Source organism: Varanus komodoensis, unplaced genomic scaffold (genome assembly GCF_004798865.1).
Source record: "Varanus komodoensis strain SLA01 unplaced genomic scaffold, ASM479886v1 scaffold3, whole genome shotgun sequence".
NCBI classification, from domain to species: Eukaryota; Metazoa; Chordata; class Lepidosauria; order Squamata; family Varanidae; genus Varanus; species Varanus komodoensis.
The window spans coordinates 54,243,706-54,259,458 of NW_025335761.1; the positions used below are offsets into that span (position 1 = coordinate 54,243,706).

The following is a 15,753-nucleotide window of genomic DNA, read 5'->3' on the forward strand; positions in this document are numbered from 1 at the left end:
CCTCTCGTATGTGAAAGAGAAGGGGCCGTTCCCCTGAATGGGCAGCTGATTGTTTTCTCAAACCACTAGGCTTAGAGAATAAAATAATTTCAGGCATCTTTGTTACTTGCATTTCCTAGAAAACATTATCCCATGAAGTCCAGGGAAGAGCGCTGTATCTCTCTCAGTTTAAAACACAGAATCAGAATGGTGATGCTGATGTGTTTTGATAGTTGACCTTTAATTGGATTAGGACATTTTTGGGCCCAAGAAATATTCTGAGGTTCCATGAAGATAAAATGACCCAATCACTTGCACTGGAGTGTTTCCCTCGTTCCTCTGAAACTGTAAACATTTACAAGAGCAGGCTTGGATGCTGCCAAGAGTTTTAATGTCTCCGTCCTCGGCATACCCAGTATGGGGTTGCCAACTTTTTTTTAGCTTTTGTTTTTTCACCTGGCTCTCTCCTGTGCCTTTAACTAGTTTGACCTGCTGGAATTTAGCTGGTGGAGCTTTTCCTAGCGCACAGTTATTCACCCAAACGATTTCTGCCTATCACAGGAGCAGATCCAAGAAAAACAAAGCTAGAAAACATGGCAGCTAAAGCTGCTGGCTTTCCAACTGGCCTCAGTATCAGTTACTCCACATGCAGGAATAAGTAGATGCAAACTATGAAGACATTGTCACATGTTAATCATTGTGGAACAAAACACTGCATTGTTAGGGGGGCCAGCTGAAGCACGGACAACCCTATTTTTAACCCCAAATCAGCACTGTTTTGTGGGCTGGAAGAAGTTGTCGACTTCTTGTGTGGCAGAGCCCCCTGTGCCTTCAACAGCTGTCCAATCCCTTGGATTGGAAGAGTGACACAATTTAAAGAGGACTGCAGAATCCCTGCCTGTTATTCTATCACTGACCTTTACCAAGGGAAGGGAAAAATGAAGCAGCTCCTCCTCTGGAGCCCACAGAGGTGGTGTCAGTCCGTCCCCAAGAGTTCCCAGGCCCATTCTTCATGCAGTGGCCACCCACCTGCCCATATTCCCCAGCAGGTTCTGTGCATAGGCATGCTTAGAGCCACCAGGACAATTAGCCATGGATAGCCTTCTCCTCTGAAAACGTCCCCAGTTCCCTTCAAAAGCCATCCAAACTGGCAGGCATCACTGCCTTTTGGGGAAGGGAATTCCACAGCTTAACAGTGTACTGTGTGAAGAAGTCCTTCCTTTGCTCTGCCCTGAATCTTCCACCAATCAGCTTCAAGGGTTGACCCTGAGGTCTAGTATTATGAGATGTATACTTAACCAAAAATGTGGTGAAGGCCTTCGTAGTATTGCTCAAATTAAAGAAGATGCCAAAGGCCAGCAACTTCCTTTGCAGCAGGTCAGCCTTCCAGCTGTGCTTTCAAAAATATAAAATAAAATACCAAATAAGAGAGGAAGAGACTTTGGCAGATACAAGAGACATGTCTGTGAGGACAGCAATATCCAGGTGCACCATGCTGAAGAGCTGAGGTGGTGCCCCAAAGGACCACGTCTCCTGGGTCAACCTCCTGCAACCTCCAAGGGCATTGTGGCCACTGGAACATCTTCATACCAAGACAGACTTTCCCAGCATCATCTGTTCCAGGGGTGAGGAAAGAGTGGAACAGCGAGTTCAGTCTGTCCTCGCCAGCATGACTGAGGGTCAGTTTTCAACCTCCATTATTCCATCAGCAAAAAGGGATAGACGTGGGGCAGGGGGGTTAACCATACAGAGCAGTGAAGCCACCAGAGAGAAAAACCAGCCCATAGCCTTCAGCTTAAAAAGGATGACATGAGTCAGTTTTTGGAACAATCTCTTGCCCAATAAAATTCTCCTTCTTATACTGCTTGTGTACTATATAAGATGGGGGGGATATTTACTCCTTGCACTCAATTGTTACAGGGAGAAACACTCTCACTCAGCCTTCAAAATATTCCCCATTCTTCAACAAGTAAAGAGATTTATAAATGATTGAAGAAAAGACAAGGTAACTTCATACCATCTTATTGATGGGAGCATGTTTATTCTGCTTAATTTCTTACTTTGTACGTAAAGCATTTGTGAACTGTATTCTAGGCTGCTTTGGAGCAGTTTCTTGGCTCACTCCATAAATAATAGTCTAATAAAAAAAGAATGTGCTGTCATGTAAAGCATACATATCCTCATTCGTGCATTGAACCCCCTTTCTTCCATCTGTATTTCTAAGTTGTTTTCTCAATCATTACTTCAGGCCTGCAATCCCAACCATACTTTCTATAGAGCTAGTATAACCTGGAATTGAAAGCTACAATCTTATGCCCTTTAGTTGGCAGTAAATTCCACTGAACTCAATGGGGCTTGCTGCTGAGAAGGTTTGCACTGTAAAGGCAGAGGTCTTGAATCATGAACTCACTAAGTAGCCTTTGGCAAGCTGCTTGTTTTTAACAGTAGTTTGTCTGCAAAATGGAAGATACTAATACTGTTCTATCTCACAGAGCTATTATTGAGACGTACCAGGACTTACTTTCAAGTAAACATGCCTACAATTCGGGTGCAAGAAACTGTTGACCCATTCAATTTAAAAATCTAATATGTAAAATTTATTGTTTTTATTAGATTTATATTCTTAAAAAAAAAGAACTCATAGGGACTTACATCTTCCCCCCTCCTCTCAATCCTATCCCTACAACAACCCTGTGAGGTAGGTGGGGCTGAGAGTCTGTGACTGGCCCGAAGACACCCAGCTGGTTGCATGGCTGAGAGGGTACGATCACCTGAGTCCCAGTCCCACACTCTCAACCACTATGCCATGCTGCTAAAGGTATTATGTAAAAATATTTACTGTGTGTTGTAAGTTTACTGCTTAGAGAGCACTATATTCAACAGAATATATTGTGATGTTTACTCACAAGTCCCATTTGATTTTATGTTATTTTCAGGTATTTAATGAATGTATACATTGCCTTTCCAGAAGATAACCACTTAATAGTTTAAAAATCAGTGTGCACGCACAGCAATGCAAGCAACTTTACCTCCTGTGAAAAGTGCACAGGATTGCAGCAGCAGCAGCAGCAGCAGCAGCAGGTTACAGAGAATGTAAATGTAGGCAAATATCAGCTGCAGAAAGGACAGGCTTCAATTCATGGAACCACTTTTCCCTTGTTTGATAGAACATGTGGGGAAAAGCCTGCCCCAACCTGGGGTGGATTCTCCAAATGTGCTGAATTATGATCCTCACCATGCATTTAGGTATCCCCTCTGGGGAAGAAATCCCAACTTTGAAGATTCTTAATTTCAGCAAGGTTTCTAGTTGACGTCCCAAGGAACTCCTTGCCATGTAACTCAAGAGTTTGACAAATGGACCCTTTTTCAGTGCCACCAATTATATTGGAGTGCAACATGCTGAAAATAAGATCAGCAAAGCTGCGGCTGGCTAGGTGAGGAAGGTTTCCCGAAATATAAGGGTTTTCAGGAGCTGCAGCGACAAGGTGGCGCATGCCTGGCTTTCAGAGGCAGGGGTTTCCCAGATAGGAGGCCAGCACTCCGAAGCCCCTTCGCTGGGCCGGCTCCAGCCAGGCCACCGGTCCGTGCCATCTGCTAACCTCAAGGATCGGGCAGATGGATAAGAACGAAGGTGCTGGCTCAGCTATCCTGACCCCAAGCTGATTAGGGCTCTGCCAGCGCGCACCAGCCACAACGAATTAGCATATGCATATCTGGCCAAGGGGGGCTGAGCCCTCCCCGGCGGGGTCGCGCCCGCAAGAGGGGTGCCTCTGCCGCAAAGAGGGCCGCTGCTGGCGCCGCCGCAGGGCTGCCGCGCAGCGAGCTCCCAGGGCGCAGCGCCCCTCCCGGAGGCAGCCGCTGCGGCGGAGCCGGCCAGGAAGCGGCTCGTCTGGCCCGGAGCCGGCGAGGGAGCGTCAGCAGGCCGCGACGGCAGAGGAAGTCGCCGAGCCACGTGTCCGCACGGGCGGGAGGCCGCCGCGCCTGGGCCCCGATCCCGCGCCCCTGCCCGCGCGCACGTAGGCGCCCGCAAAGGTACGGGAGAGGGCTGCACGTATCCTGCCTGCCGCTGCAGGAACCCGGGCGGCCGCGGAGGGAGAGGGGCATCCCTTGCACGTGGCTTGGCCCAGGGAGCAAGCTGGGTCTTACTTCTGAGTAAAAGGCATGAGCACCCTGAGGATGCGGGATCGATTGAGCATCGCCAGCCAAGCGGTTTGGCAAATATAATGCAATATACGTTGAAATGCAATTCAGATCGGTCACGGCTATGCGAAGGTGAGCTTCTCAAGGGTGGCCAGGTGGAGCAGAGGACGGATCCCGCCCCTGGAAGGGCTGCCTTGCAGAGGGGGCCGCCTGCTGAAATTTTCTGTGCCGTTACCGAAGATGTACAGGCCTCCACTTCTTCTGCATCTGGCCACCTTGAAACGCTTTCCAAGTGTGTTGCTATCAGTTCCTTGATGTAGTGGACTTTAGTCCACGAGAGCTGATGCCATAATAAATCTGTAAGGCGTTAAGGAGTCCCAAGACAATTCGTTGCTTTTCTTGTAATAAACTGTTGCTGTTACTCCTCCCTTGTCCCTAGCACAGGGGAACGCTCTGACAACCCCTGTTTTCTTTCTAACGATTTCTAGCGAGGCTTACTGTACTAGTTATTAAGCAACACTCTCTGTGGTTTTCTTTCGTGCAGTTTAAAATTGCCTTTCTCTTCTTTTCTATAGTTTTAACTACTCCCCCCTGCCCTCTCTTTTACAGCAGTCTGATGCCCAAAATTCCAGCAGGTGATTTTTTTTCCTCCTGCTTATCTGTGTGCCCGGAAAAGCTTCACGTGCTGTATTTCTGCAGTCCAACTGCTCTTAATAGTACAGGAGCCATGCCATTTAAAAAACTTGGCACTGCTGTCATATTCTAGCAACCCCTGCCATAAAGTTCTTGTGCTACCTGCCTGTTCCTTTGTCCTTCTAAGTATTCTGTCTCTCTCTGTTAAATTTGTGTTAGTATGTAAATAGGGAATGAAAATTAATCAGTGTGCAGGTTCACAGCACTGAATTAGCTGTTTAGAATGACCTGCACTTGGCTGACAACTGTATTCTACTAGTACATGGGTTGGGAGTATAAAGTGGGAGGGGAAGAAATCTGCTCTATGAGGATTTGCAGTGTGTAATTTATTCTTAAAGGAATCCTTTCTGAGTAGGCTTTGGGATAATAGATCTAATGTTGATGGTGCCATGGAATGAAAATGGCTTTTCTTCAGCTTTGTTTATTCAGATACAAACCCTACTGAGTCCCGTGTGGTTTTCTCCCCTGAAAGTGCATGTACAACAATGGCCTTGCTATTGTTTCCTTCTGTCTTCTGCATGTATGTTGCTGAAGACACCCTCCATGTATGTTGGACTGCGAATCCACATGCTCAGAGGATGTTAGGTTGGAGAAGCCCAAGTTAAGGGCAATCCTATGAATCTTGAAACAGGAAAAAAAGCTCAACTGCCAGCATTCCCCAGCTAGCCATGGCTGGCAGGGGAAAGCTGGCAGTTAGAGAGCTTCCTCTGTGTCTAAACATGCCTAGGACTGCAGTCTTAATATATTTTTTAATCATGTCTCAAGACTGTACTTAGGGAGGTTATGAGCTGTCCCACACTGAACTCATTGGAAATGCAACCATGTGTCAGGGATGCATTAACTTGGCATCCAGAATGGCCCCTTCTAACTTTATTCTTCTGTGATTCTATGTTATTACATCTCAGAAGAGGTGTAACAAATTCTAGGGTCAAATTTCCAGTAGGTGTAATGGCCCTCTGAGTGAATAACAGTGAAGACAACAGCAACAAAAAAAATCTAATTTTAAAATGCAAAGTGCTGCTCATAGGTGGCTTAAGAAATGTGGTTCTTCTGATACATTGTGCAGTGAGGTCTTCTTGGAAGCCCATGTAAAGCTTATAGTTTTGTATATGCTTTAATACTTAAAATTGCTCTCCTGTTCAATTCACATGTGGATTTCTGTGCAGAAAAAACCTGTCCTCCTCTTCCAGGATGGTGGAGATACTTCATTTATTCCCTCAGAGTGTCCTGCCCCTGTAGAAGTTGCCCTCTGTAGACCCAGCCCGATTAGGATCTCAGGGCTTTCTGCTGACCTCTGATCATAGACGTTAAGAATCCTATGGCAGGCTTCTCTCCTTAGGTGCCTGGAATGGGAAAAGTGTGCTGGAATTGTAGTTCGAAACAACAGAAGGGCACAGAGTTGGAGAAACATTGTCCTAGGATTCAATCTGGTGTGCATGCAGACAGAAAAAGAGTCCTGCATCAGCCCTAGAAGACCAAATATTAGATGGGTGGACTCCATAAAGGGAGCAACAGCCATGATCTTACAAGAGCAGAGCAGGACTGTGAAGGACAACATTTTGGAGGGCCTTCATCTGTAGGGCCACCATTAAGTCAGAGACAACCTGACAACACGTCACAGAAGCAGCCGCTCTGGCTGGAAGGGTGGAGGGATGTTGGAAGTTGTGGAACTTTGTTCTGACTAAATGTGCATTGAATTACACCCTTAGGATATTAGATTGGACAAAATATATGTATGCACAATCAATTGTCCAAGGCTGGTATTTCTTAGAAGTATTGCACATTTACTCACATTCCTAAAACAGCTTTTGGACTCTCCCAAGATCATATATTTCTATCACTCATGCAATAGCCTATTTATTGCCCAGATCACGCTGTGATTAAATACAGCTTATGAACTGAGATTTCTATACCCAATAGCACTCAAAATTTTATATTTAAACCACTGGAAACCAATTCCCCTGTGTGTGCATTGTTTCTGTGGTATGTTTCTAGTCCATTGACTGTTTTTGGCATGTATATGACTTGTCCCCTCTAAAAGTGAACCAAGATTTTGAGTGCCTGTAGAAACTGGGCCACCAAGGCACAAGAAAATATGAACATGCTCTGGGGGACTTTGAGGCTGGCAGAAGTACAGAAAAAATTAACACTCCGCAGATTGAAGGGGCAGCCAGATTCTGACATGTGTTTCCTTCTTCCTTAGCTGTAACTAAACTGCCACAGCCAGGTGGTCACGATGAGTTTCCTTGAATACAGAAGCACGATACAAGAAGGGGACACAGCTATTGTCTTCTTAGGCCATGAGTCAATGTTCCCCGTGAAGGTGCAACATGGCAGCAAAACTCAGACAAAGTATGGTGTTATTCGGCACTCCACTGACCTCATAGGCAAACCGTATGGCTCCAAGGTGACTTGCAGCAAAGGCGGCTGGGTGTATGTTCTTCATCCAACACCGGAGTTGTGGACTCTGAACCTCCCACACCGAACGCAGATTCTGTATTCAACTGACATCTCTCTAATCACCATGATGCTGGAGCTGAAGCCAGGATGCGTAGTATGCGAATCAGGTAATGGCTCTTCTTCCAAGACTTTTGTAACGGCCACTAAGTTTTCATTATCGTTGTTAATTTCTATAGTTGTTCTTAATAGCAGGCATCCCTGATCCCAAAGAATTAGTGCATAAACACTGCTTTCCCCTTCCTAACCCAAACCCTAACCCTTCTCATCCCAAGTGGCTGATACTGTCTGCACTTGATTTATCTCAATCATGGTTTGTTGCTTTAGCCGTGAATTATAGACAGACAAACCATGGTTTGCTCGTTCCTATTTTGGTTTGTTTCTCCCCCACTCATTTTGGCAGCCTTTGGAAGAGTTTTGTTTTCCAGCTGTTTTCACAGGTGGTAGCTCAAATGAGCCATTGATAAACTGCAATTTTGGGTTCTGAGATCACAACACGCCATGGGCATGTTGGGTTATGAGAAGGTTATTTCTTCCTCCAACAAGCCCTGCTGGCTGGGTTTGGAAAATGCAGCAACATGGTGTGTCTTCAAGAAGCTACATGGGTTTGTCTGTTCAGTCAAGATGATTGTGCGAACGGATCTGCTGAGTGGGTTTGCCTGAAATGCTAAGTTTTGAAGTCACAGTGGCTTAGTTTGTAGTTCAAACCAAGAACCTCTCCCCTGCCTTCCTCAGGGTGGATTTTTGGTGTTTAGGAAACCACTCCAAGCTTGCTGGGGGGTTTCATAGTCACCCCCGCACTTGCTGTGGCATCCAAACCCAAAGGAAAGATTGCTTACCCTATAACCCTAGTCTGGGAGGTTTGCAATGCAAGTGAAACAGTTATAGCAGTGTAATAAACGTAAATCAGTAAAATGCCGTAAGAACTGTAGCTCAGTTGAAATGAATTTAAGATGTTGTCCCACATAATGAATTTAAGATGTTGTCCCGCAGCTTGTTTTATATTGTATGTTTTATATCGTATATTTGTATTTTATTTTAATGTATATATTTTAAAATGTTATTTTAATTTATTGTTGTAAGCCGCCCCGAGGCTTCGGCGAATGGGGCGGCATAAAAATGTTTTAATAAATAAATAAATAAATAAATAAGTCTTGCAATTGGCTGTGGCATGCTGGGTGTTGTAGGACTTCTTCCTATCTAAACATGCATAGGATCTCTCCTTTAAACCAGGAGCTGTAAATCCTGCTGAAGTGACTGCAGTATAGAATGAGCTGTGTTTAAGCTTGCATGTGTGGGAAGTTGTTGTTGTTGTTGTTACACTAGTATTTCTGTACTGCCCATAGCCAAAGCTCTCTGAACAGTTCGCAACATTTTAGTCACCCATCCAGGTTACAACCATGTCTGACCCTGCTTAGCTTTCAAGATTGGACAGGATCAGGCACTTCAGGCTATGCGGAAGCTGTTAGATATTATTTATTTGATATTTATAACAAATAATATGTTATTTTGTGGAGGATCCTTTCCAATATTTGGAGAGCTGGAAAAATGGCAGGGGCTACTCAGCAAACATACCTTACATTTATAACTAAAAGTTTTGCTGGGCTTCCCCTCTCCCTCCAGCATTAAGTTAAAAGTTATGCTATTGCAAAATGCTCTTTAGATGATATATTACAGCAGGCATTGCTTACAGTGGCTCATTTATGTCAGAGGAGATAAACCCCAATATGGAATTTTTATGTCAGCCTCATGCAGTGGAGTTTCTGAGATGTTATAAGTTATTGTGAATATAACTGGAATCATGCTGTCAGGAGATCTTTTGAGGATTCTGCTAGGATATCTCAAGCAGAAATCTCTAAGTAATCAGGCATTTAGAAGGATTCTTGGTTGGTGGATGCTGGCTAGATTTTAAGACAAAGACCAGAGAGAAAGATTTACCTTCAATCCCTTCACACAGTTGAGGGATATGTAGCCTGCCTCATCTCCAAGACTTGGTGTGGGTAATAAAACTAAACACATACATTTATCTTGTAGAACAGAAGAACAGTTTGACTTACTTCTGCTGTGACAAATCTTTTTGCAACTTGATCCTGAGTCCCAAAGGCCAGCCCAAAAGATTGGTCTTAAAGAGGTACTCAGGCTTGGGTTTTGGCCAGCCTCTTGAAGGAGGGAGTTCCAGAATGGGGGGAAAGAGTGGCCGTGAAGAACACTCCTCTCCATGCTCTTGCTGGTTGATGCACTGATGTCCCACTGTAGCCATTTGTGGGCTAGCACTGTGGCATAATATAATGCCTGTGGCTCTCAAGGGGAACCAATATTGTTTTGATGGCAGAATCTTGGCCGGCCTCTGCCATGATCACGTCTTTCTTGGACCGCTGAAACGCCATCTGTCATCCTGTTTCCTTACCCGGCAGGATGTTTCTCCCACTCTTTGTGGGAAAACTTATATTCCTAGTATATCAGTTCAGAAATTGAGTTCTCTCTGATATGCTGGGTTCTGAGACTAGAAAATACAGTGCTGTTTTGTTGCACTTCAATCGCCTTAGATTCTCATGTAAGGTTAGAACTGGAACCTCAAGATGGCAGCTTCAGTCTCATGGTTTGTAAACAGATGCTTACTTGTTGAGAAAGATTCCTCTTCCTATAACCAAAAGTGAAGTGTCTGTGAACAGAAACAAAATTGGTTCCTTTTTCTTTCCTTCCTTTCAAGTTGTCTATATACCACAAAGGCCTAACCTAAGTACAGGCTAGTCATTTTTTGTGTATGGGTCAAGAACTTTTATAGACATATTGGCAAGTAGGGCTGAGCATTTGATGGATTGAAAAAAAGGATTTGGTTAGTTGACCAGTCCAATGGTGTTAATAAAGCTCAAATATCCTAAAATTGCATTCATGTTATTAGAGGAGCAACAAAGATTTGGGGTTTCCCTGACTTTCCAAAATCCAAGTCTCTCATTTGTATCTTCTTGGAAGGTCTTTCAACACTGACTGTCTTTCTAGATCCAGGTCCAATCAACTATCATAGTTATATTATAGTTTATGAAGCAGAGAGCCAGGATGCATGGAAAAGGTTCTCCACAGTTCCCACAAGAAGCCAGATGGAGTCAGGTGTTTTTAGGCCCTTTGCCGCTGAAGCCTGCTTCAGTTCTTGTTTCTCTTTTGGAGAAGCCCACCATTACAGCAGGTGGCCAGTGGAAGAAAGTTTGCTGTGCGTGCCTGGCTATGCCAGGGCTAGGGCAGCCAGCGGTCCTCATGATATTGCCTGCCCCCAGCCAGTTCCCCTACTGCTAACTCAAGAGTGGTGGAAGCTGCCACTTACACCACGGAATTCTTGGCTTCATGGAATATTTGAACATAGTTAACCAGCCAGTAGAGTGGCAGGCTAGCACAAACTCTGGGAAGAGTTGTAGCACACTCTTATGGTGTCTGCTCTGTTGGCTAGTGTTTATTCCTTAGCATCTCCATGTAGGCCTGGAATTGGCCACCTAAAGCCTTGGAGACCTACTGCTGGTCTCTGTAGACAATTCTGAGTTGGGTGGACCAAGGGTTTGTCTCCATGCAAGGTGGTGGCTTGTGGCCAGCCTGGTTTATAGGGCTGTGTTACATTGGCCATGTGCATTGCCCTTCACATGGAATGCTTTAACTCCACGTACCCTTTTCATATAATTTCATGGGATTCTTCATGTGAGTTGGGGCCACATATGCTACCGGGTGTTCCCAACTCCTGTGGTCAATTCTGTTGAATGAGGAAGTGAGGGATGGGTAACTCACAGCCTAGGAAGCAGTATTCATGGCCAAGGTAATGATCTCATCATGGTAAACTTGTGGTCTGGATTCCTCATGTGGATCTGTAGTTGGGTGTTGAGCACATGGGTCTTCCTTTTGGGCAAGAGGCTAGTCTATATCCGTGTTACAGAACCTCAGGCTCAGTGACCAAATCCCTCTCTGGGGTTTCCCAGCTGGCTCCACCTTCTTTGCTTCAATTACTGACAGTTTTCCAGCTTCTGCACAGTTACTTTCTAGGTTCTAAACGGATGGTATGCCTTGCCTCTCCTAAGTTTTAGCTACTGGCAGTGAGGGCTTTAAACTGCAATATGTGGTCTTTTTTGAATGTAGGCCTTACCTAAAGCAGCCCCAAGAGCTTCTTTAGCCCCCAAGAACTTCAAAATTGAATTTGGCTCTCAGGGTCTAGATAATCTTCTGGTTGCTTCAACTCCTTTCCCTGTCACATTGCTAAATAAAGTACTCGACTACAGATTAGCAACTGGAGGCCCTGTAGAGGCATCCTGGTCCTCTGGTTTGGCAACCTGGAGACAATATAGGGATGTATCAGGAGGGCCAGCTGCAACTTGGGGATTAGCTTTTGGTTTGGTCCTTTAGGAGCAGAGATTGGAAAGAGTCAATTTTCCTTATATCCTTCTGGCAAAAGTATTTACTTGACCAGGGTAAGTCAGTATTGCACATGAGCTCTTGGTGACTGCAAGGGAGAAGGCTTTTTTAGTGGTGGCCCCCATGCTGCTGGAATCAGGTGCCATTATTTATTTATTTATTTATTTAGAATTTTTGTATGCCGTCCCATTCGCATGAGCCTCGGGACGGCTTACATACAATAAATAAACCCAATACAAATAGTGCACATAAAATCCAGATTTATTTATTTAAAACATTTTTATGCCGCCCCCATCGCAACAAAGCCTTGGGGCGGCTCACAACAAGGACAAAATATACAAATATAAATTATACAATAAAAATATTAAAACCTTAAAAGATTAAACATCTTTTTAAAAAGATTTAAAATCCTATAAATTAACAATTAAAATGCGTTTTAAATAAAAAGGCCTTAGCCTGGCGCCGAAAAACAAATAACGACGGCGCCAGGCGGACCTCTCTGGGGAGCGCATTCCATAGGCGGGGCGCCACCGCAGAGAAAGCCCTCCTCCGGGTACTTTGCCTCCTGATGTCTTTCACAGAGGGCTCCTGGAGGAGGGCCTCTGCTGCTGATCTCAGGGGGCGGGTGGGCAAATATGGACGCAGGCGCTCCTTTAGGTATCCAGCTCCCAAGCCGTTGAGGGCCTTATAGGTAATAACCAGCACCTTCAATTGGGCCTGGACTTTGATGGGGAGCCTTTCTTCTTTGCAGCTCTTCAAGAAGCCTCTTAAAACCCAGGATTTTTTCAACTGACCTTTTCATATTCTCTCAGACACAGGTTTTATCGGTGTTGCCTGTTTTATTGGTGTTGTCTGTTTTTATAGTCCTTAATTGAACATGTATTTACTGCATTGCTCTTTATTTTTGGCATAGTAATGTGTTTGCTTTACCTTGTATGCTACTTTAAGGAGGTTCTACCCTTCAAGGCAGGCTAAAGAAATTATTTTAAATAAATAAAAAAGTAAATTTACTGACCAGGTATTTGCTGGAGCAGGGGCAGAGGGAAGATGGTTGCATTTTTCCATCAGGATAAATTAGCTTTTCAAGTGAGGGCCTGCCTGCCTGCTTGCCAGGAACCTGGGGTTGTTGGGAAATGGCCTGATGCTGACGTGAAGTGCCAATTTGATGGACAGGATTCGTAATCACATGCCACTGAGTCTTTGCCATTGAGGCTTGTCCATTTTGCATTTGTTCTAGGATGCTTTTTATGTATTGCTCTGGCTTGTTTTACGTATCTGTATTATGTTTGAAATCACTCAGTGGTACATATTGTCAAGCGGAGGCAGACAGTTTGCTCAGTGAAAAGGTTCCCTTTGGAAATACACACATGCCCTGTGGGAAGTAGCTAATTAACATTTTCAGTAGGATGTAATATAATTCCGCTAACATTTTTGCGTACATGGTGGATGCCAAGCTGCAGCTGAAGGACGTGTTGCTGCAGTTTCGTGTTGGCAATTGTTAGCTATGAAAGTGCCAGATTTTGAAGGCAAAGCCCTTGGAAAACCTTGAGATGGTCATAAAAACCGTGGGTGGCATCCAGAGAGGTGCCAACAAGAGACGCTGTGGCAGTATCCCATGAACAGTTGCATAAGAGCAGTGGAAGGCAGTGTGTGAGGCTTGACAGCATCTTCTGCTGTCATGCATCTTGAGAGGTTCTGGGATTGTGCAATGCACAAGGCGAAAGTACACCTCATTTCTCTCTTCTCTCATACAAGGATCTCGCACTGGGTTGCAAAACTCTTCTGAATGGGAAAGAGGCCTTTTATTCATGGAATGATCCATTTGGATCCAACCCTGGTTGAGTAGAAGAGCATGGCTTGAGCTTCCTTTGTTACTGTGGGTTCTTGGTCCTGTGCGGCATTGATGCAACCAATGTGCATAGAATTGCAGCGTAAAAGATACTACACTTTTTTTGTCCTGCAATCAACAGATAACCTTTGTGAAGCCCTGGAAATAGCAAGGAGGAATGTACCCAAAATTGAATAGGCAAAGGCATGCAGGGTGGTTATGCAAAAAAAAAAAAAAAAAGGGACAGTAAGGTGGTAGAAGGAAACCATTTTACTTGCCTGAAGTCGGTCAGCACAAACAAGAGGAACAGAAATGCAGGATTAATTATAGTTCTTCTGGAAGGCAAGTGGGGAGAGAAACTAGAAGGAGCAACTCATGAAGTTAAGGTGCAATCCGTTGCTTGTTTAGCCAGAACAAGGCCCGAACTTCCAGCATTCTGGGAGCTGTAGATTTTTTTCTGGATAACATTTGTACCATTAATTGCAAACTTTAGATAGATATTATTGAGCCCTACAGCCCTCTGAAAAGAGCGTGTGTGTTGCTGAGCAGCAAAAATGGCCTCTGCCCCGACTGTCACCCACAGCCATTCCTGGAAAAAGCAACCAAGCCCCAGTTCCGGAAATAAACTCCTGGAGGCAGAAGCTGGCAAGGTCTGCGCAGGTGTATTCCCTCCAACTCCTGGTGGTAAATGAGTCATGACTGCAAGATGCAGTGACTCTCTTTATTTGCATGTGCACAGTGTTAGGGATTTATGAAATATTTAAATCTGCCCTGCTGTAGCTGAGTGACTTGCAAACACAGGCAGTGCATATAGTTGGATCCTTTTCTATGTGTAGCCAACTTCTGGAGCAACAGCCGAGGCAGCAAAGGCCGGTTTCTCCTAACAACAGTGTAAGGCAGCCTGGATTTTTGCTCTCATTTGCACGCTGAGCACATGCATGATTAATGCGTTCTAGTTGAGCTAAAGCATGGCCATACTTTTCAAGGAGATTTTAATCAGGGCAACCCAGGCAAGGAACTGCCAGGTTTCCTTGCTGTTTTAATGAGTGCATCTGGCATCGTGTTGGCAGGACTGAGGGCATGTGCCTTGGAATTTGAGGTAAATTTGCACCAAATCAGCAGCTGCTGCCAACAGCCCTAATCCTGGAGGCCCTGTGAGCTAAATGGAGCAGTGAAATTCAGCCACTGCATTGCAGAAATGGAGGAAAGAAAAGCAGTCAGTCAGTGAGACGTTAGCTCAGCAGCGGACCATGTGCCTTTTGTGCTCAATGTTTTGGGTTTGATCCCCAGCATCTGCAGGGAGGATTAGGAGAGCCAGTGTGGTATGGTGGTTAGGATGTTGAATTTGGGACTTGGGAGATCAAGGTTCTAGTCCCCATTGGGCCATGATGCTCACTGTGTGACTTGGAGCCAGTAACTCTCTCTCAGCCTAATCTCTCAGCTCTTGTAAATGCAGCTATGTAACTTCCTTGGGTTCTTCACGATGTAATAATAACAATAGCAATACCTAAAACCCCAGAGGTCTGCTCTCCATTAGAATCAACAAAACTGGTCTGGATGGAACAGGGGTCCAAGTCAGTATATTGCAGCTTTCTCTATTTTACTTTGATTCCTTTCATTGGAAATGCTGCTGGTTAAATGTGCCTGCCCCCTCCCCCCCAAAAAATGGAATCCAAGGAAATAGTTCTGTGTCTCTAGATTTGTCTAGATAAAGGGTGTCAGTGGAAGCTGAGGCTTGTGCCACTCTGGGTGAGTGCTGTTACTCTGAGCTATTAGGAATACTAAACATTTCTATCCCTCCCTGCCTCCCATACCAAAGGAACACAGGAGTCTGTGTAAGACTATGGTTTGAGTGTGTGCTGTCATCGAGCCATGGGTTTTGTTGAAGTGTGGGTTATTGTGTTGTCTGAACCCGGCTGTTCCAGCAAGTCATGGCATGTTAACTATGAACAACCCATGGTTTGTTGTGGCTTTGTGGGGGTGAGTTGTGCATCATGATTTATTATCTCAGCTGGGTTCCACCAACATGATAACCCACATTTCAGCAAGACCCCTGGCTCAACAAGAGCCCACAAGGAACACTTGCATGTGGATTATCTGAACCAGCTGAAGCCAGCCAGTTTGCATTCACAAATTTGTCCTCTTTGACTTGCAGTTTGCAAACCAATTTGCAGTTTTCAATTTGTGTTTGCAAGATCAGCTTTGTCTGGCAGTGGTCTTTGAGGGACTCGGACTTATTTCACATTAGCTGCTGCATGAACATTAAA

At 44.8% G+C, this 15,753-nt stretch overlaps 1 protein-coding gene across 4 annotated transcripts in view; it reads left to right on the top strand.

Annotated features, from left to right (window-relative positions):
* Positions 1 to 3,924: 3,924 nt before the first annotated feature.
* The window catches only part of TRMT61A (tRNA methyltransferase 61A), a 48,645-nt gene continuing 36,816 nt past the window's right edge, over positions 3,925 to 15,753 (top strand). The window contains exons 1-2 of one of the 4 annotated variants that reach the window (XM_044436936.1): positions 3,925 to 4,011; positions 7,016 to 7,379. In XM_044436936.1, coding sequence (XP_044292871.1) covers positions 7,049 to 7,379 — 331 coding nt within the window. In that variant the 5' untranslated portion in view covers positions 3,925 to 4,011; positions 7,016 to 7,048. The other 3 variants (XM_044436935.1, XM_044436937.1, XM_044436938.1) reach the window with 3 other exon arrangements.